The sequence below is a fragment of the Mizuhopecten yessoensis genome, unplaced genomic scaffold (genome assembly GCF_002113885.1).
Source record: "Mizuhopecten yessoensis strain PY_sf001 unplaced genomic scaffold, ASM211388v2 scaffold8833, whole genome shotgun sequence".
NCBI lineage: Eukaryota > Metazoa > Mollusca > Bivalvia > Pectinida > Pectinidae > Mizuhopecten > Mizuhopecten yessoensis.
In genome coordinates this window covers 273,998-294,949 of record NW_018407744.1, presented here as the reverse complement: position 1 = coordinate 294,949, position 20,952 = coordinate 273,998, and the positions used below count along the sequence as shown (strand labels likewise).

Below are 20,952 nucleotides of genomic sequence, written 5' to 3'. Positions count from 1 at the left end.
TTTCATGACAATAAGAAACATTCTATATATAGAAATTGTGATCTTCAAAAGGTTGAAACTCAAGGACTCAAGTTTCACGACAATCTGGTAAGAAATGAAGTCTGTCTATAGAAACTATGACCAGACCTTTGGCCCCAGCTGAAGTTTGTAAAGTTTCATGACAATTTAGAAAGAAAGACACCTGTGGAGCAATTAATCTTATTAATGGTATCGGTGAACTTGCTTTTGACCTCAGATGGTATAACATACACTAATACAAGAGACAATATTTGTCAAAATGTCTGAAATTTCATGAATGAAACTACACTATATAAAGTTTCATTGCAATTAAACAAGTAATGAATTTGTAGAACAAAAAGTCAAAAGATTCTATAAATAGCAACAGTCAGCTTTTTTTGGACTCCAGAAGTTTGAAACCTGAACTCAGTAGATGTGGAGTTTGTCAAAACATACATCATGAGTTTTCCTGACAATGGAATAAGAAATGAGGTCTAGATCAATAATGTTGTCAAGGACACATACAAAGATACCATCAGATCTCTTTATACTCTTGCTTCTTCAAAAGCTATTATAAACTGTACAATAAAGGAATTTGGTTTCAAATAAGATCCACCAGAATAGCACGAATTCAGAGTGAAATAAAAAAGTAACCCTTATAAAGGCTGACTATTAACAGATAACTTTGTTCCATTCCACTTACCTCCTGTTGGAACCCTGGCACAGATGTCCTTGGTATGTGATGACTGAGGACTGACAAACAGGCCAGAATCAGGTGGATCACCCAAATGTCCAGTGACATACGCCTCAGCAGCACCCCATCATCAGTTGTCAGGGGTGTACTGTCATACAGTGTCTTAAGCACCAGGAAAGGCAAGGTCGGCAGAGAACTAGCTATGGACGATGTCAGGATATGACCTGTTAAACAAGAGTTACATACATCATATCCAGTAGTCAGATAGTCATTGCAATATCTTTTCATCAAAATATTTGATTTTCTCTTTGCTAATGACATGGAAGCTGTTATCCCAGAGAATTGGGTTAATTAATAATTACATTAATTATGTCCTTGCCCTAGTAATGTAAAATCCAAAGACAGATGATAAGAAGTCAAGTTACCTCCATCTCCATCATCTGTGACTCCCAGCACAAGCCTGAGCAGACACTGGGCCTTCTTCCTCTCCTTTAGCAGTACCTCAGCATAGCCTGGTAGCCTCAGAAACAGACCAAAGGCAACCAGGGAATGTGGAGGAATGGATGGCATAGCTACTGAGGGGTTAGTTGCCCTGGACACAGCCGGTGCAGGCGACACAGGCTCATACAGCTAAAGATTAAAAACATCAATTAAGTATAAATTTATTTAACATGCTTTATTATTTTCAAAGATCATACATATGAATTTTATCATAGTTTTTTCTCAATTGAGGGTCCATTTTCTTTCAATAACAAAAACATTAATAATGATTTCTTATTAACCTTTAAAACAAATACATCATTTCTTCTTTTATGTACAAGTTGAAGTAAGAATGCCATAAATAAACCTTAAGTCAATAAATTTAAATCAATCATTTACTTCATAGAAATCCTCAGGGAACGGTTCCACCGTAACCCAGTCATGTAGCTCAGTGGAATTGGACATAGTCTTGCTGCTGTAGCTGTTGGTGATGAAGTCCTGTGTGGGGTGTCGGGCAATTTCCGGGTAAAGCAGTGGTAGGTGTTCCGCCAGCAGTGCCAGACCCCCCACACTAGCAAACACTTGTAATGCTGTGGGGAATGAGGACACGGACAACAGTGTCGCATCAGAGAGTATATCTTCATCCGACTCTGTCCAGTCGTCCGTGGGACTACAACCTGCAAAAAGTCAGATCAAGATGCCATCAGCACAAGCCACAGATACTGTTTGAAGTAGACATCCAACATTAAGAAGCATTAAAACATTAGTTTTACCATCAGGACAATTTCCCGATTACATTTCTAGATCAGTTTTAAGTTTTTTAACTTACGAGCATCTTGCACAGTGGTTTCTTTCTTCTTTGACTCGATTTTTACATAAAACTGAAGTACAGAGTGTCCCTCTTGTTCTCCTCTCTGGTGCAAAATCTGCAGAAGCTGGGATAGCGTCAGTTCACCGGGCAATGCTTTATCTACAAACAATATTTATGCATAAATAGATAATTCAATACATGTACTTTGTAATATGGTATTTTTATCTTTTACATCCAAAAAAAGTCATGATATACAAGATAATTGCAAGATATGTTCTGGTCTGTTTACCTGTAGTTAAAAATAGTTACTTTATCTTACAACAATTATGAAACAACTTTTCTAACTTATACTAATCACTCTTGTTGCCCCAGATAAAAGCATGCCTAGGATCTTAATGTGGGAGGAAACCACAGTACCAGAAGATAAAACACCTGATCTGGCAGGTGACCCGATATCTTTTCTTATCCAATCAGGAAATCTACCCCAGCTGTCTTGGTGAAAAGCAAATCGCTAACCACTGAATTATGGACAACTTATTTAAACTTATATATATTAATCTCTCGTTGGTTCGGATGTTAGCGCCCGAGTGGTCTAGTTGATATAAACGTAGGTCACTTACTGGGTAGTTTTTGGTGATAGAGAGACATGGTCGGATAGAAGAGTTGTGATGTGACTGCATCCGCTGTGTGTCGACCCCGTCGTGTGGGTGGTCTTGGAGGTAGCATCGACTTACTGGATTCTGGCCGGTCATCCTTAGTCCTTTTATCCTTTGCAGCCTGTCCTTTAGCTAAACATTAACACAATAAGTCAGATATTATATTTCCCTAAGACATATATGTCAGTATCAAATATTTACATATGGTGCGTGTTGTTATTATTTTTGTTTAAACTGAGAGTTAATACTTGTAGGAGTGAAAGTATTTTTAAAGAATTTATCTAATGAAATCTGATTAAAAGAATGTTAAGTAAGTCTGGCACAGACAACATACCAACAGTACTGATGTACTCTGCTATTTCAGTGGAACATGTGCCACTGAGCTCTCGCTTGGACTCGTCTGATTTCTCTGCTGCCTTTTCCAAGAACTGTCCTGCCAAACCTGGGGAATCTGTACAATTTGAAAAATACAACATACAAATTATATGATAAGAAGTAGCTCTGTTACATTTTTCCATATTATTTGATTTCTTTGTAATTGTAACCAATAAATAAATAGGAAATACATCTGTTTTGGCTCAAGAAGGAAAAGAAAACTACTAACTTTATGAAAACAACTATTAAAAATAAATTGTGTTGATGACTCACCAGACACCTTTTGCAGGAGGTCAGCACAGGTTGTATGTAGACTGACCATCATGGTGTGGTAGTTGCGGCCTCCAGAGTATTTGGGGTGCTCCACAGGGTTGATATTTTTGGTACTGAGCTGTATGCGCTGATCTTGCTGTTGTTGCGGACTAAACTGTAGTGCCACCAACACTTTCTCGTCCTCAAGTAGGGCCTGTAGGAACAGGCAGCGTGTAAATCCAGACAATGGGAAGTTACTGCAAACTTGACCTGAAGTAAGGTAACAGGTAATAAATTAGTCGTCACTTTAGTAACAATCAGTGAAATAAGATAATTGGAAGTTACTGCACACTTGTCCTGAAGTGATGTAACAGGTAATAAATTAGTCGTCTCTTTAGTAACAATCAGGGAAATAAGATAATTGGAAGTTACTGCAAACTTGACCTGAAGTAAGGTAACAGATAATAAATAAGTCGTCTTTTTAGTAACAATCAATGAAATAAGATAATTGGAAGTTACCGCACACTTGACCTGAAGTAAGGTAACAGGTAATAAATTAGTCGTCACTTTAGTAACAATCAGTGAAATAAGATAATTGGAAGTTACCGCACACTTGACCTGAAGTAAGGTAACAGGTAATAAATTAGTCGTCACTTTAGTAACAATCAGTGAAATAAGATAATTGGAAGTTACTGCACACTTGACCTGAAGTGAGGTAACAGGTAATAAATAAGTCGTCTTTTTAGTAACAATCAGTGAAATAAGATAATTGGAAGTTACCGCACACTTGACATAAATAAGATAGCAGATAATAAATAAGTCATCTTTTTAATCAAAATCAAAATGCCTTGACACATAGCTTAGGAACATATTCCAATAATATCGGATACAATTGCATATTCTAGATTTTAATTACAGCTGAGACAATAATTGGAACAAAAAATAATGGAGAGTAAAGTGATGGTTTTATGATGAAACAAGACTTGCCAGATTGTATTGCTGGTTATACTACTTGATGTCCCTGTCTCTATACGACACATGGATATAAAGGTTTCTACAGACCCTATTATCTAGATCTGTTGACTAATAACACCTACCAGTTTTGGAGGTGGAGTTCTGCTCCTTGACCACCTCACACAGAACTTTGGCAAACAACAGCTGGTTAACAATGTGACATGACGTGACCTGAGTGAAGAATCGCACAGCTGCTGTCTCTATAGCTGTCCTGTCCTCCAGAGACATCAACTGTGGACAATCAATTATACAAAATTATCATCAATTATGTACATCCTCAAGCTAGAAAGTGGAATTTATTTTTCACACTTTTTCTCTCTAAACCACAAGTGAAAATACTGATTCTCATAAAAGAAATCTGTCACTGATAAAGTGCAGTATTTTTGTCATTCAAATATTTTTCCTCAAAATATTTTTACTAAAATAGATATCCTTGTACCTAGAAGCGTTGTTTTCCAGATTCCATACATAAACAAGAAACAAACCTCAATCCGTTGGTTAGAGTTTTTCCTGATGGCAGTTGCCTGGACTGGGGTATTGCACAACATTGTGAGGATGGCTGGCCAGAAAATGTTGCCCTCGGCTCCTCCTAGCCAGTCCTTCATAAGAGGCTCTGATGACACCTCTGAGAAAAACTGGAGAACTGCAGCTACTATGTCTGCAGTTATCCACAGGTTATTGTCTGGAATGCAAAGATTTTTTTTTTCATCCTTAAATGTAGCAATCCATGTTTTAAAAGGTCCCCATACTTTCTTAGGTCATACCTGTCACTCTATTATGCATTTAATAGTAAAAAGGCAAGTTAATTCTTATTCAATGTGATAATATTCAAAGTTTTTCTTTTTTTTCTTTTTCTTTGTAGTAAATTTGTAAAATCAGTTGACTATTCCATAGTGAATATTATATACCCCTGTACCCTCCCCGAAAGAAAAGGCAATAACTGATTTTTTGTCAGAGCAGTTCTGATTTCTAAAAAACAGTCATTGTATGAAAGGCTTTCTAAAATAAATCACCATTTAAAATAACCATGAGTGTAATAATACCTGTATCATTGCCGTTGTCCCCATTGACCTTTGAAGTAGACGCATCATCATTCATTGTTTTACTAGTGTCTGTAAGTCCTTCTAAATTCACAAAGCCATCCGTGAGGTGTGACATCACCTTACTACAGAACTCAAATAACCCTTGTGCCAACACAGCTGGAAATCCAGAATCAAGTAACTGCTTGATAGCCACAGGTGATTTACAGGCCAGAGAGAGTGTAGATAGGTGAGCCTCCTCCAACACGATGTGACGGAAGCCTGGTACAGGGATGTCCTCCACCACAGGACTATCTGTCCCCAGACTCTGCTGCCGCTGTATACTGTTAGCTTCCTTGGAGTCATCTGTCAGACATTCTTGGTGTAGATGTGATCCTCCATCCTTTCGGTCATCGCACACTGAGGACGTCATGCTGACCTCATCATTAACAATCACACCCATCCAGGTGAGCAGCTGGGAGAAATACTCGGGATTGATGTGACACACAGAACACAGGACATAGTTAACAGACTTCTTCAGTGCCGAGTCAGACTTTAACACTGTTGACCACTCATACAATGCACTGCAATAACAAAACAAGGGACATTTGACAATAATAAACATACAGCTGCTCAAAAGAATAAGTTAATTACTTAAAACACAAGCCATTCAGACTGCATATGTAACTAAAAATCTTCAATTCACACACTCCAGAAATTTGTATCAAGTTTTATGCTCATATAAAGAAGGGAATTCAATTCAATTTACTAACAAGTCATATTTAAGTGCTTGAAAAATATATCTGAAAAATTGATAAAAGAAAAAATAATGAAATGTAAACAAAAACAACATGAAAATAGCTGAAAACTGACCTGACAAGATCTACTGTAATGAGATCAGACAGGTTGTATTCCACTTGAGCCTCATGACTGTACCACAAGACAGACGCCACACACTGGATGTGTGAGGGAGCGGGGCTTGGCAGACAAAGGGGTGACCCTCGGATGTAACCTTCAGCGGAGTACATGGAGGTCCTCTGTAAACTTAATCTTGCACTGTCTCTTAGCCAGTCAAGCAACGCCTTCACTCTGTCAGTACAAACAAGGGATAATGTAAATCTGTTTTACCCTGAACAGTTATTCTAAATAATTTTACTTCTTGGATCCATTTTTTCCATCATCTATATTCAAAATCATTAATTGAATATTTCATTAAAAGTCTGAAGCTTCCTATAAAATATTTGATTTACAATTTTTAGACAAAGTCTGAAGCTTTGTCAAATCAACGAAACAGAACTGGTTGAGTGTGGTACAAACCTGTGTTTTGTGCCGGAGTCTTGCACAGTGCTAAGCTGGTAGAGCAGTTCCACTGTCGAGTCATTGGCTAAACCACTCACTTTACCTAGGTAGGGGGTGGTGATCCCTAAAAAAACAATTGTAAGTTATTAAATATGGGGCAATGGCATAGATAGTTAAACCTTGTTTATCATGATAAAATCTTCTACTGTAAATCAATGATTGTAAATTGATTTTTAATGTTTATGTGTGAAAAAATTGGATTGAAGAATCAAATATCTCATGAACATTTACTCAGACACATTTCACCAAGGAACATCAAGCAGTAGTGCTCTTTTTTCGGGAATTCAAATCCTTGTGAATAGGTTGTAAAATATAATAGTGTAAAAAGAAAGTGATTTACAATAACTCTTAGTGAAATCAGCTAGTACAGCAGAGCATAATCAGATATCTCTTAAACACAACATGGTTTGTTAAGATAGGGTTGGACTTTCTTTATCATGAATATTATCAAAAGCCATTTCAATTCAAATTGAAGTAGTTATTAAATACAGCATTTGAATACTGGGAGGTAACAGTAACATTAGAATGAAATAGAAAATGAAAATCAGTAAATCCTAGTACCTGAATTGGCATCAGCTTGACCAAGTGGACTCCGAAGTATATTGTCTATGAGAGCCAGGCCCATGGAAATAGAGTGTAGTCCTAGATTGAGCAGTACATTCTCTATGTTGGGGGCATATACATTTGACATGGGAGAGACCAAAAGGGCTGAGCACGTGTTAAGAAGGTTTGGAGTACAGGCAGCTGCTGCGGCCACTTGGCTCTCTACCTCCTTGTGGGCAGTCATACAATGGTGAAGCAGGCGGATCCATCGCACACTGAAACACAACATGGCAAAGCATTTACAATCAAATGAAAATTTTAGCAAGTACTTAGGGAATTTCTGGATAACCTTTATAATAAAATTGAGAGCCAATCAATATTTGAACAGTGTAATTTAATCTTGTATAATAATTTGTAGTTATTCATCTGTATGTTGTATTTTTATGATAGGGGATCTGTTGATACTATCAATTTATCATGAATTGTAAAGTACTTTCCAGTTATAAGAAAGACATATAACCATTACCTAGACCTGGACACAAAGTCCTCTGTAGGCATGAAAATGTTCTGTGGGGCGTTGCCAGTGTCCCCGAAGGCGCTGTAGCCCACAAGCTGGATCTGTGACAAACCAATCGTCATAGAGTCGCGTGCTTTGTGCAGACGGATGGTCACACAAGTGGCCACCTCTGGCCGCTGTAGCTGGAGCTTGATGAAGGCCAGACTGCTGGTCATCAAGGGTTGACACAGTGGGGTGCTGGTCACTCCATCATGGCTGATTTCCAGTGACACAAAGGCTGGGCATGCTGAAAAAAAACACAACAGTAAGAATTTAATTTTTAATGTTAATAAATTGACTTCTCCATTGTCCTTCAGATGACTTATTTACTTCACTTCATTAACTAAATGCTAATGATTATCTTAAGATCTTGATTATAAGCCACAGCTGAAAGAATTCCAAGACAAATTTCACAAGGCTGGCTGAGTTTAAAGGCCATCTTACTTTGAAGCTATTTAGATGGTTAGTTTATTGATTTAATATATGATTTGTGGGGTGGGGTGGGGGTGGTGGGGTGGGTGGGAGTGGTGGTGGGGATGGGGGTTAAGCTTTGGCTATTCAAGCCTTCTATGTGCTGAGAGTAATCTCCTTGTAGACTAGAACCGTCCTCCTAACCCTAAATAAAGGGTTGAGGTGTGTGTGTGTGTGTGTGTGTGTGGTGTGGTGTGTTAAGCTTTGGCTATTCAAGCCTTCTATGTGCTGAGAGGTATCTGTTGTACCTAGAAGATACTTACTGGTAAGCGAGGCATTGTGAGGCTGAATCTGGACCTCTTTCAGCAAAATAGCAAAGGGCAGTTGTACTGTCAGATCCACCCAGGCCTCATCTGGATAAAAGTGGTAGGACCAAGCTGCAGAGCGTGCCCTGCGATGAGTTTGGGCGGCCTGTATGAGGACATCTGCTGGGCTGGCTGTGGGGCTACTGGAACTGATCGAACCTGTAACACACACATAACATCAAAAACTGCAAATAGTGTGGATTGTTTTCATCACCAATTTATTCTAAAAACGTAGAATGTGATGACAAGGGTATTACAGTGTTTCAGTTACTTTACAGACCATTTTCTTCCCCTCAATACTATGTCAACCTCCTAAGACCCACTGTGGTCAGTACACTACCAACAGATGAACTTTGCACGGCACCCAAAAACTTGGTAGTTAGTCATCCTAAAGAGTCCGACTCCTACTACAACTTCAACGTATTTCTATTTCAAATAATGTGATGGATATTTCTTCATAACTGTTGTCGGCTTGCCTGTCAACTGTCTGGATGTGTACTGACCATATGCAGATCAAGGATGCTTTATAAAAGAGCCAGCAGGGAGTCAGTCACTATATAATATATCAGCAAAAATGTCTGGGTGTTTTGCTTCCTGTTTGTAGTGGTAATGTCTCAAATAAGGCTGTTATATCATTTTAATGGCACAGCAGTCCTTCTATCATTAAACTTACACTGTCATCTAAATTTATAGCTTTCTAAAAGCTTAATTTTTACATAGATTTTAAAGTTATATTGATCACTAAAATGTTTCTAGTAGTACCTAAGGGAGCAAAGTTCTGCAATCCATCTGGGGATTCTGGTTCCCCTGTAGTCTTCTTTTCCATCATCTTTGACCTTCCATTGAGGTTCTGCATGATCGTGGAGATGAGACTGGGTGATGTATTGATGATTCTACAGTTACAGCTGACTAAGTTGCGACATACAACTTCTACCCCACCTGGAGATAAAATGTATGGTAACACATTAGCAATGAAGAGGCACATTTTACAGAAAATCAGTTGATCAGGTAATCATTATAATCCAAATTTTAATTTCTATTCAAACTTAACACTTCATCTACAGGTATAACATTTTTGATTTGAAATCCTACTCGTTAGATATAAACGTACTTTATATGATAACACCATAAACACAGAATGGTAATATTTTTACATTAGATAAAACTTACCCATGTCAAGGAATATATGAATTGCACGCGAGTTGTCAAGCACCTTCAGCATAAACCAGAGCAGAGGTTCCGACAGCCTACAGAGCGATGGTGATGAGGCCATACCCATGTAGGAACCAGACATATAATAGAAGAGAGATTCCAGTACCAGTTTCTGGTCAGAACAGTGCGAGGACAGGGTACGCAGGATCTGGTAAATTCCATCTCCAACAGAGATAGGGTTACTTCCAGTAAATGTGTCCTGCATGTGACTAGACACACCCCTACTGGCAAGGATCATAGCCATAGTGTTACTATTGCAATAGCTTAGGGCCTCCATTAAATGACACATGATCTGTCTGTGACCCAAAATAATGTCAGCTACATATGTGTTATTCGGCTCTGGAGGAGCATGCAAATTTTCAGTCTTTTGTTCATCAGTTTGCTGACACTTTTCCTCATCAGACAGCATGAAAGCAGAAGTAGGTGTGGAGGTGGCCAGTGCCGACAGGTTGAGGGTGGGAGTGTGAGGCTCTGTACTGTTATCCAGTACCACAGATGACATACGACTTGTTCGTGGTCCATATCGAATCTGTATAAGACTGTTGATGAGTCGCAGTAAACTACACATTAAGGAGTCTCTAGAGGCATCTCCAGGTGATGACCTGGAGTCTACTCCCCGTAACAGACTCGCAAACAATCCACCAAAACATGACCTGGCGTTGACATTGTTCTCTGAGGAACTGCGGCAGCTGATGCGCTCCTGACACAGTATGTGCTGGTGGACAAGGCTACTGATGGACTCAATCACACCCATGGCATTGCCAACCTCAATGTTCTCATACGACATGTCAAGAATGAAAGACAGGAACTTACACTGTGCATCAAGGGGCCCTAGGCCAGAGTGGAAGGCACCTCTGTAACAACAACAACAACAGCAGATATAGGGGGTAGGTCACTTGTCACAGAGAGCCATGTTAACAAACACATTCATGTTCATGTAAATGAATTAAAAGTCAAATTTTATTCAATCTTCTGTCAATTAACAAAGTTATTGTTAAATGAAACAAGCATCACATGATAAAAGCATGGCATGGTCTTATTTGTGGAGCACCGAATGCCAGATGAGCATCTATGAATAAAGCAACATACCTCTCAGCACACAGAGTATACACTAACTTCAGCATCAACTCCTTCAGATTCTTCAGGTTATCAGCTGAGCATTTAACCAAAAGTCTCAGCAGAAATTCATAAAAGCTTTTGGTAGCTGAAGGTCCAACCTTAATAATTGAAAATTAATTGTTACCCATCTGTTGTTTATATATAACAAGAGGCCCAATGGGCCTGCATCGCTCACCTGTTATTAATCTAACACTTGTAATCTTAAGATTTCATAAGAACCTATTAAAAGATTTAAACATATGATGCCATTGACCTTGATTGTTGAACAAGGACATTAGGTTGAAAGTGGATCAAGGTCATTCATTTGAACTAACATGGTAGTCCTTCATCCCAGCATGCTACAGGCCCAATTTCAGTACCCTGGCGCTTTTGGATATTGAGAAGAAGTTGTTTGAAGATTTTACAACATTTGACCCCTGTGACCTTGAAAGTGGGTCAAGGTCATTCATTTGAGCAAACTTGATAGCCCTTCATCCCAGCATGCTACAGGCCTAATATCATAACCCTGGCCCTTTTGGTTATTGAGAAGAAGTCGCTTGAAGATTTTACAACATTTCAACCTCTGTGACCTTGAAAGTTGGTCAAGGTCATTTATTTGAGCAAAATTGGTAGTCCTTTATCCCAGTATGCTACAGGCCCAATATCAGTACCCTGGGCCTTTTGGTTATTGAGAAGAAGTCGCTTGAAGATTTTACAACATTTCAACCTCTGTGACCTTGAAAGTTGGTCAAGGCCATTTATTTGAGCAAAATTGGTAGTCCTTTATCCCAGCATGCTACAGGCCCAATATCCGTACCCTGGACCATTTGGTTATTAAGAAGAAGTTGTTTGAAGATTTTACGACATTTGACCCCTGTGACCTTGAAAGTGGGACAAGGTCATTTATATGAACAAACTCGGTAGCCCTTGATCCCAGCATGCTACTGGCCAAATATCATCTTCCTAGGTCTTTTGGTTATTGAGTAGAAGTTGTTTAAAGCAAAAAGTTGATGCCGGACACGACAGCAGGACGGACGACGGACGGACGGACGGACGGACGGACGACGGATGCCGCACCATAACATAAGCTCACTTGCCCTTGGGCAGGTGAGCTAATAATGCTATTATACCATAAGCATATTCCTTTACATGCACTTAAGACCATTGATTTGATTACAAAGTTGTAAGAATTCTATATTGTCTTAGATTCAGTAACTGTATAATATTTAACAAATTTCTGGATCTCTAAATCCTCAGAATTTTTTAATGCTGGCTAACCTGTGAAAACTGTGCTGCTGATGCTATGGGTCCATATTCTGATGTTCCTGACAGGAATCTGGTTATGACTGCCATGAGGTTTCGTTCAGCCATCATGGGAATCACCATGGACTGCTCTGGTCCCAAGGGGTGGGAGCGGATCTTCTGGTTGGCTAACAGAGTGAGCGATTGGAACACAAGTACCCATGTACACACTGGCAAGCTGGGTGTGGCATTCACCAGAGCTAGCATGTTAGCCATGGAAGTCGTACTTAGGGGGATCAGGGGTGTCCGACTGGGGTCAAAGGTCAGCTGAGTGCTACTGCCCTCAGAACTACCTTCGCCATTCAAGGTGAGCCACAATTGCAGCAGGGCATCAAGGTTTGTATGTTGGGGTATGAGATTGTTAAACAGATGGGCATAACACTGACTCAACATCTCCGATGATGAATTCTACAACAAAAAAAACACAGATATTAATAACATGTTTCTTTTTATTTCAAACCTATTAATTGTAGTAAATGTACAAAAGGACTGGGCACAGGCATTGCCTATTAAAGCCCTTACCAGATTGAGACATACATTTCAGGTATTGTATATACAGAGTATGCATTCAGAAGATGTACAAGTGATGCATGTTCAGGTAAATAGAGAAATACAATAACCAATTAGTTGGGATATTGTACATACACAAAGAGATTTAAAGCGGAATATCCGAGATTTTAACATATGCAGTATGGTGTCTGCTTCTCAATATTTCCATTTTGTCACTCCAATTTGATACAAAAGCAAAAGTGCCATTCGTAAGAAAGTTAATCTTAATTTTCAAAACAAAAAATAATAAAATATTTATTTACCTCTGGTAAGTTTGCTCTGCTTTCTGAAATGTCATCATCAGTGGTTGGAGGGGAACTTTGTTCAACGCTGATGCCAGGAGAGGGTGCCACAGGTAGTGATGAAGAGAAAGCCTGCTGTACATTCTCCGTGTGTAATGACAGCATGGTCTGTAATGGACAACCAGTAAACTTAACTGTACAGCCCTTTTTATCATATGTTAATTTAATCTAAGCGTAGCTTTACAAGCATTCCATGTCTTTTTTTATTCTATGCAAGAAATGATCAAGTAGAATTGGTAAAATTGTTATTTTGAAAAGAATCATCCATACTTTTATCTTTTGTTAATTTGAGCAAAATAACTAGTTTGTTAACTCACCTTGAGTCTAATTTCAGCATGTGTTTCCAGACCAAATTCTAGCCTGGCGTCCATAGCTGTTGACATGCCCTGGACAGTGGCCATCAGACTGGACTTCATAGTGCCTGGGTAGCCTGATAAAGTACACCCCAGTAATGAGGGCATCTGTTGAAGAGTGGTACCAGTGTTGGCCAGAGTCTTGTCACCTTTGGTCATCTCAGCCATTTGTTTATTTTGACCTATCAGCTTTTGAACCATTAACTTCTCCACCTTCTCCATCTCTGCTGAGAACACTCTGCAATGGAGAAAACAAAAATAAGACTGACATTAGTCCAAGTTACCAGCCCTAAAGCCACTGTATGTTATTAATATGAAACACATACGTTCTGTTTGACAAGAACAACATTCCACTACAGCTTTTATTATGCACCATTGCTAAAATACAACTGTATAAAGTGTGTATATTTTGTTTCATCCTACCCAGAAGAATTCATTTCCAGAGCGCCATTGAGACTAGTGGTTGGTAGTGGTGTTTCGTAGGGAGACATGGGAGGTGGTGGTGGTTTACTGGCATGGCCGGTCACATAAGCATGTAACTTTGCAGCTGATTCCTCATATTCCTCTTCCCCATTTAACAGAAGGTCTACCATCATGGAAGATTCCTTGTCAAAATTCATTTTTGTTGAATCGTCTTTGCTCTCAGAGGAATCAGCATCTGCAAAGAAAAGAAAGGTTGAAGCATAATAAAACTTCACTACAATCTTAAATATATATGGATTAATGCACTATAAAATTTGTACAAAAGACAGATATTTTTTCCCAGATACAAACTCTTCATTGGATGATTTTATGTACATTTATATTTACATAAGCTATATACTCACACAGATATATTTATGCATCATTTTGTAATACACTGTTGCTCAAACACACAATCATGATTTGCCATACATAAGAAACATGACTGATGGGTCAAGAAAAAAAGTTTAGATTTTGACTAGTGTCTTTCAGTATAATGGTGCATACCTTGGTTGTCTGCCCCTGATTCACTGTCCTCCATAGTAGGCAGACCGACACTGCTAGGCAGGCTCTCATCTGTCTCTGTGATGTTACTGATACACTCTTCTGTCAACTCGGTTGTGTCATTGTTAGGGGGATAAAACTTCTCTCCTGTACAGTAAAGATAGCATTTTATTACATGTATTTGAGAAAATAACTAATCAATCTGTTATTTTTATTATCTAGTTTAATATGATGCATCCATTCATTACATTCAAAACAATAATTGTTGCCCAGGTAAGGATAAGAAAGTTTTACCTTTCAATATTTATTTCAATCTTGATACAGTTGATGGAAAAAAGACTTTTCTAGACTTCAGTAGCGGTCTTGCCAAGCATTACAATGTCTGAATGCTGCTTTGAATTTGGGATTACAGATATGGTACAGAAATTCTAACCATTCATGATGCATACATCTTGTTTCATCAAAATATGATTTGTTCTGCAGCAGATATTATCCAAACAACGATTTGACCTTCAACTCTTGTTGTGATCATTATCTCGGGTAGAGGCACACTGTATGGAATCTTCCCTAGTTGAACAATGTTTTGAATGATAAAAACCCCCAAACTTAAAGGTCAATTGACGGCAAAACCACACAAGATTTTACTACCAGGTATTAACTACATATTTCAGTCAACATGAAGTCATCAACAAAGAAGACTAGAGTTCAGAGAAGTAAATTACACATAAATATGGATAGTTTAGCCAAGTAATAAAGACTGGTCTGAAGTTTAAATGGAAGCACCAGTTTTGAGGAGCTATATACCATCAAGTATGTCCTGTAGAAGACATGTAATTGCATGTCCTGCCCAAGGTCCGCCCCAACTGATGTTGCTGTGACTGAATTCCATGTTGGATGCTAGCAGTATGAGTTTCTCCAACTGCTCCTGTCCCATGGCCTCTGACAGTGTGATAGCTGGCCGTGTCGTCACGCAAATGGTGGCAAGCACCTGTCATAACAAATCAACCAAGATGCCATAAGGATCAAGTCTGATGGGCAGATCAATATCCTGACATGTAATTCCTAGTCCGAGTGTTAAAGAGTTTGATTCCAATTACAATAATTAGTCAAACAGGTTTATCATTATTTTTTACACAACTGATAAAAACATGACCATAATTGACTTCAAACTTATATCAGATTATTAAGTTGAGTATTTAGACCTAAATTAAGAGTTACTCACCATTTCATTTCAAAACTTGGTCAGTTTAATATGTACTCAGAGCTAAGATGCTAACGAGCTTGTTTTAATTCAGATGATTAAGTCATCACTTTTTTTTCAGTTCTATACTACCACAAATTATTGCAAAAACCCTATACTTAATAAAAACATCCATGTATACAACAATTGTCCAATATCAAGTTTATCCTATCAGAATCATTACTTTCACATCTGATCTAGTGACCTACCTTGCAAGTGACCAGGAACAGGTCGACATTACAAGTGAAGTCCATGCTGAGGAGGAGAGCCATGAGACCCCGCACCACTCGTAGTGTTTTGTCCTTGGAAAGCACCAAAACACCGTCCTGATCATAATCGCCACTACTCTTACTGGGACCTGCTATCTCATCCATCTTTGGTAGTTTACGTAGGGCATCCACATTGGACCTCATCTGGAAAATTTTGTTGACATACTGTTCAACAAAGAGCATATGAAATGTTTATTTAATTAACTTTTCATAAGTTGAAGTTTTTTATCATTATGACTTGACATCAACATGTGTTGTTAAGTACAGATACCATGCACTAAACATATGTAGTTCAGACATTTCTACTAAACTTTAATCTGTTTGCAAATTCCATGATACCATGACCTTCAACTTCAATTGTCAGAGGTAAAGGTTACCAAAAAAGTCATGTAACATGCATGCTGTACTAAGTTCATAAGCATGTGAAGTTGCATGACCTTAGCTGCGGTACTTCGTCCAGAATTGACCTAAATGCAAAACTTAACTGGTCGGATGTACGGACGGGAGAAATACCTGATGCCTCATACTACTTTGTGGTGGTGCATCAAAATATGAATCCAACTCCTACCTTGGAGGCATACTGGGAAAGCTCCTTACGAAACTGCTTCTCTTGCTGTTTGAGAAGAGAGGTACTGCTGCCTGATGCTGTTTTGTCAGAGCTGAAGAATGTTTTCTGGGCCTGCTGGAGGTCCATGAGCTTCTGTTTATGATGCAGAAGACGCTTGTGCATGGACCATCGATACAACTTGGAACTTTTCACCTTACTTTTATTGTTAACCAAATTATGGTCTCCTTGTATGAAATTCCATCTATTTGGTAAACTGTTGCCTGAAACAGAGAGATAATTATATTAAGAAGGCCGAATACTCACCTGCAGACCCCTGAGCAACATTTGTTGTTGATACTGAACCCGGTAAAAGATTTCCATAAGGAACAGCATTTCTAGTCGCAAAATAATGTGGAAGAGCGAACCACTTGAAACAACCAACTACCACTGTGTCTGTATACAATACTATACCTGCAGCCTTGTGTAATATAAACATGGTCAATTACCAGCACCTCAAGGCCATTTTTTCTATGCCATGGGAAGGCATTAAAAACCTTTACAATATTACCAATCATTTAGTTTACATCTACTAATCTGAATGTTTTTGTCTCTTACCATTTTCTCGCTTCATCTGTCGGTCTTCCCCATTAGACCCTACAACGAATGTGTGGTCCAGGTTACGGCACAGGAACAACAGAATCCATCCTACCAGTGTCAAGTCTATCAAACCTGCAGGAACACGAAGAAACAGGCCATATAAACAACCATATAGAAAAGTATTCAAAACCATGCACTGGAAAATTCAGCTTTACCTATTTTTCTTTCTATTACAAATAAAGTGTATATGAGAAGTTAGCAATATAAATAATTGTTAATGTCTCAAAATATATTTTTATGTCCTTAAGATTGTCTTTCACATGAACAGTCTTTGCAATATTGACTGTAAATGCCTGGAATGTTGAAGGCCTACCTGACTGACCAAACTGCATTGTTTGCTGGTTGTTGATGAGAGGAGTAAGGACTCTGGCCAGCATATCTAACAAACTTTCCATGATGTGTACAGCACTGGGACCTGACAACGCTTTCTGTCCCATTGCCAGAAGCAGCACAAACACCCTGCAAATAAAGACCATCAAAGTGAAACTAAGTTCTTTATTTAGTTGCATTTTATTGTGAAACTATGTAAAATCTGAACAAAATCATCCTTTCTTTCAAAATTTATAGTCCTAAATTCAAATAAAAATTTGATCAGTAGCATTTCAATATTCACGATATGTTTCCTATGGGTCGGAAAAGATAAGTGTATTTTCAATCGTGCCACAGATAGAGTCCAACTACTTTTTCACTGTATACAGGCAGTGACAAGCTATTTTCTTGAAAAATAAATGTTGTTTCCTCTATATCTATACGAAGACTATCACAGGTTGCATGATTTTTAGGGAATTCAAACATTTTAGATTTTTTTTTTAGTAATGTTACTGTAAAGTAATGTCTGGAACTTTCATCATTCTGAGTCTTGCCTTGACTATTTTTTTATTTTCACTTTTCTGTTTTTAATCATGCCTATAGTGTTTTTGATCTTGTCTGGACTATTTCAATCTTACCTATCCTGGGAGAAGATTTGTGTATTTTCTGAGTGGAAGAATTCCTGTAGAGCATTGCCTAAGAAGTTACCCCACCATTGCTGGCTGCCACACACCCGCATCAGCAGCATCCCCATACCGATCTGGATCTTCTTTGTCCCATGAACACATAAATGCTTGAACAACATTTCTGAGTTCAGAGGGTCCAACATTTTGAACAAAGAGGCTGGTGGTTGTGGAATACTTGGTGACACAGTTGTTAGACTGAGCAATGTGTCCAGTGTCAGCTCCAGTAGAAACCTTAGTTTGTCTGTGCATGCCTGACGCAGTCGTGTGTTCAGTGTCAATGAGGTTTCCACTCGATGACCTTTGAAACCTAAAGCACTGTGGAGTCTGTCTGTGGCCCTTTGGGCCAGGTTCAGTTGAAGCTGAAGTTGAAGGCAGTCATGATACGCCTGCAAAATTTTATTATCACAGTCGTTCTTCTTCTGCTTTTTCAGATAGTACTGTATATGGCCACTAGCATACTGCTGAGTATTAACAGCAGCCAACAGATTCTCAAGCCTGGTCCTAGCCAGACTGTACCTACACTGAATGTCCTCCAGCAATGACATGTACACACTTAACTGGGCCAATAAATGGGGCTGAGTGGGCAATTCTATTTGACTCCCGGACATACTGCTGCCCTGAGAGTTTTGCTGTTCCAGGTAACTGTTCCACTCCCATGGTAAGATACAGCTGTGTCCATAGAATGCACCAATAGGAATTTTTGTTCTTGTAGAACCACTTCCATATCTGCCTATGGTAGTTATCTGAAAATTAAATAGCATCTTATTATAGAACTATAGAACAAATAAATGATTTATCATGTAATAAATTTGGACTCTTCCTGAATCCATACGACATGTCTTTCATTTTGGCAGACATTAAAAAGAGTAAGTCTTTTCAAACCAAAATATTTTTACATATTTCCTCCTTGAAGCAAAACAAACTATCCCTCGAGGTACCTACCTTTTCTAATGTTGGTCTTTTGTTTACCATGATTTATGAATCATAAAGGCTAAGAAATTAAATATATAAAATTTACCTTGAGGTATCTGCAGACTGGTGCTGGCATGATATCATTCATGATGAGAGATCTGCTGCCTATGTCTCCAGCCACCACAAATCTCTGGCCATCAATCTCTTCACCCTGTACCCACACATCTATAGACAGCGAGGCAAGGTCTGCACATGCTGGGATCACCACATCCGTTAGCACCACTGGCTTACCAAAGTCCAGAATTACAAATCGACGAGCACCTGCAGACAAAGCAAACACAATTTAGAACCAGATATTGTCAACTATCTTTAGAAGTAATGTATAACTTGGAAAAATTCTGCGACCAAAAATTAATAGTTTCTTTCTTATCAGCAATTATTCATTGAAACCGGCTTTAAATAAATGAAAATAATTGTTTGAAGGAGTTAAAAATGAGACTGAACTAACAACAAAATTGCTACATGCATTTTGTTGGAAACAAATATTAAATTGTACAATTTATAATCTAAATTTAAATGTAGATGATTGTTTTGGTGAGCGAAAGCAACACTAGTCCTTCAGTACCAGCGACGTGTAAGACACTAAACCTGAGCAGTACTCACCAGAGTGCATTCTCTCTATGACTAACACCTGTAGAGGAGGAGGCTGCAGCAGGGTCTGAGTGTTAGGGATCCCTAGTGAGGACTTCTGTGCCTGAGCATACTGCTGTTTCAAGGCGTCAGACTTGTCATTGGTACCTTGATTCTGTAAATAGATATATTAAATTCTGAGCACTTTAAACTACATACAAAGGAAAAGAGAATAGTAACTTTCACCAGGGACGTATAATGAAGGGGATTAGCAACTCCCTCTTTGCCTTACCAATTTTATGACATGTCAATCTAGACTTACCTCCCCCTGATTCAGGAGCAGATAGCGAGCGCCACCTATCTCAACTTTGACAAAGCAAGATGGCGTCAATCCCGCTTCGTTAGATACAGAAGTTGGCGTGAAAACAAACCAATCGCGATAAGTGTTCTTACGTCTTTTGTTTATCCCATTGTTATAAGCTGATTGTATTCCTTATAATTGATAAAATCTGTGGTATCATAGTAATTGATGTCTCGTTTTTGGGGTATATTTTTCTATTTTTAAACGCGATGTAACGCGTGGTTCAGAGTATTGGGGTGGGCTACGATAAACAAAAATGCGGGATAAAAAAAAACCCACATGTATGTGAACCACCTCACTCCAAAATTATTTGACCGATCTTTTTTAAATTAGCAGCAATAGAAAGCTGAATAATTTTTATAACGACCCAACCCATGTTAATTGCAAATAATATAATTTAACTCGTGTTATTTTTGTGTCAAAAAGTGTAAATATCAGCATTATTTTTCACTAGAACGTAAATCATTATTGCGAAAGTAGTTGGTGACTGCTCACTGTTTTCATTAAATTTTATAAACTATCGTTTATATTTTTTAAAACAATTAATATCAATAAACAGCGGAGTAATTTCTATGTTAAGTAGGCCTGATTTGATTTGCATTACTTGGAACTATAGCGATGTCACAGATGAAATTACTCGTCTGGTAACGAAGCACACGTGTTGTTAAAAACCGTAAACAAAAATGCGGGATAAAAAAACCCACATGAATGTGAACCACCTCACTCCAAAATTATTTGACTGATCTTTTTTAAATTAGCAGCAATAGAAAGCTGAATAATTTTTATAACGACCCAACCCATGTTAATTGCAAATAATATAATTTAACTTGTGTTATTTTTGTGTCAAAAAGTGTAAATATCAGCATTATTTTTCACGGGAACGTAAATCATTATTGCGAAAGTAGTTGGTGACTGCTCACTGTTTTGATTTATTTTATAAACTATCGTTTATATTTTTTAAAACAATTAATATCAATAAACAGCCGAGTAATTTCTATGTTAAGTAGGCCTGATTTGATTTGCATTA

General features: G+C 38.3%; 1 protein-coding gene across 4 annotated transcripts in view; it reads right to left on the bottom strand.

Moving 5' to 3' along the window:
- LOC110456693 (baculoviral IAP repeat-containing protein 6-like) overlaps window positions 1–20,952 on the bottom strand; it is a 55,583-nt gene that overhangs the window by 11,135 nt on the left and 23,496 nt on the right. For 3 of the 4 annotated variants that reach the window (XM_021507575.1, XM_021507577.1, XM_021507578.1), the window contains 31 exons: window positions 19,598–19,739; window positions 19,041–19,255; window positions 17,975–18,765; window positions 17,341–17,486; window positions 16,986–17,099; window positions 16,392–16,651; window positions 15,764–15,988; window positions 15,119–15,302; window positions 14,318–14,461; window positions 13,772–14,006; window positions 13,313–13,586; window positions 12,957–13,103; window positions 12,121–12,552; window positions 10,834–10,961; window positions 9,703–10,598; window positions 9,295–9,471; window positions 8,491–8,691; window positions 7,727–8,003; window positions 7,219–7,475; window positions 6,616–6,721; window positions 6,172–6,387; window positions 5,323–5,882; window positions 4,765–4,961; window positions 4,363–4,510; window positions 3,287–3,535; window positions 2,973–3,089; window positions 2,603–2,770; window positions 2,001–2,141; window positions 1,571–1,848; window positions 1,117–1,321; window positions 701–915 (listed from right to left, as the gene is read on the bottom strand). In XM_021507575.1, coding sequence (XP_021363250.1) covers window positions 701–915; window positions 1,117–1,321; window positions 1,571–1,848; window positions 2,001–2,141; window positions 2,603–2,770; window positions 2,973–3,089; window positions 3,287–3,535; window positions 4,363–4,510; window positions 4,765–4,961; window positions 5,323–5,882; window positions 6,172–6,387; window positions 6,616–6,721; window positions 7,219–7,475; window positions 7,727–8,003; window positions 8,491–8,691; window positions 9,295–9,471; window positions 9,703–10,598; window positions 10,834–10,961; window positions 12,121–12,552; window positions 12,957–13,103; window positions 13,313–13,586; window positions 13,772–14,006; window positions 14,318–14,461; window positions 15,119–15,302; window positions 15,764–15,988; window positions 16,392–16,651; window positions 16,986–17,099; window positions 17,341–17,486; window positions 17,975–18,765; window positions 19,041–19,255; window positions 19,598–19,739 — 7,845 coding nt within the window. The remainder of the gene's footprint in view (window positions 1–700; window positions 916–1,116; window positions 1,322–1,570; window positions 1,849–2,000; window positions 2,142–2,602; window positions 2,771–2,972; window positions 3,090–3,286; window positions 3,536–4,362; window positions 4,511–4,764; window positions 4,962–5,322; window positions 5,883–6,171; window positions 6,388–6,615; window positions 6,722–7,218; window positions 7,476–7,726; window positions 8,004–8,490; window positions 8,692–9,294; window positions 9,472–9,702; window positions 10,599–10,833; window positions 10,962–12,120; window positions 12,553–12,956; window positions 13,104–13,312; window positions 13,587–13,771; window positions 14,007–14,317; window positions 14,462–15,118; window positions 15,303–15,763; window positions 15,989–16,391; window positions 16,652–16,985; window positions 17,100–17,340; window positions 17,487–17,974; window positions 18,766–19,040; window positions 19,256–19,597; window positions 19,740–20,952) is intronic. The other variant, XM_021507576.1, reaches the window with a different exon arrangement.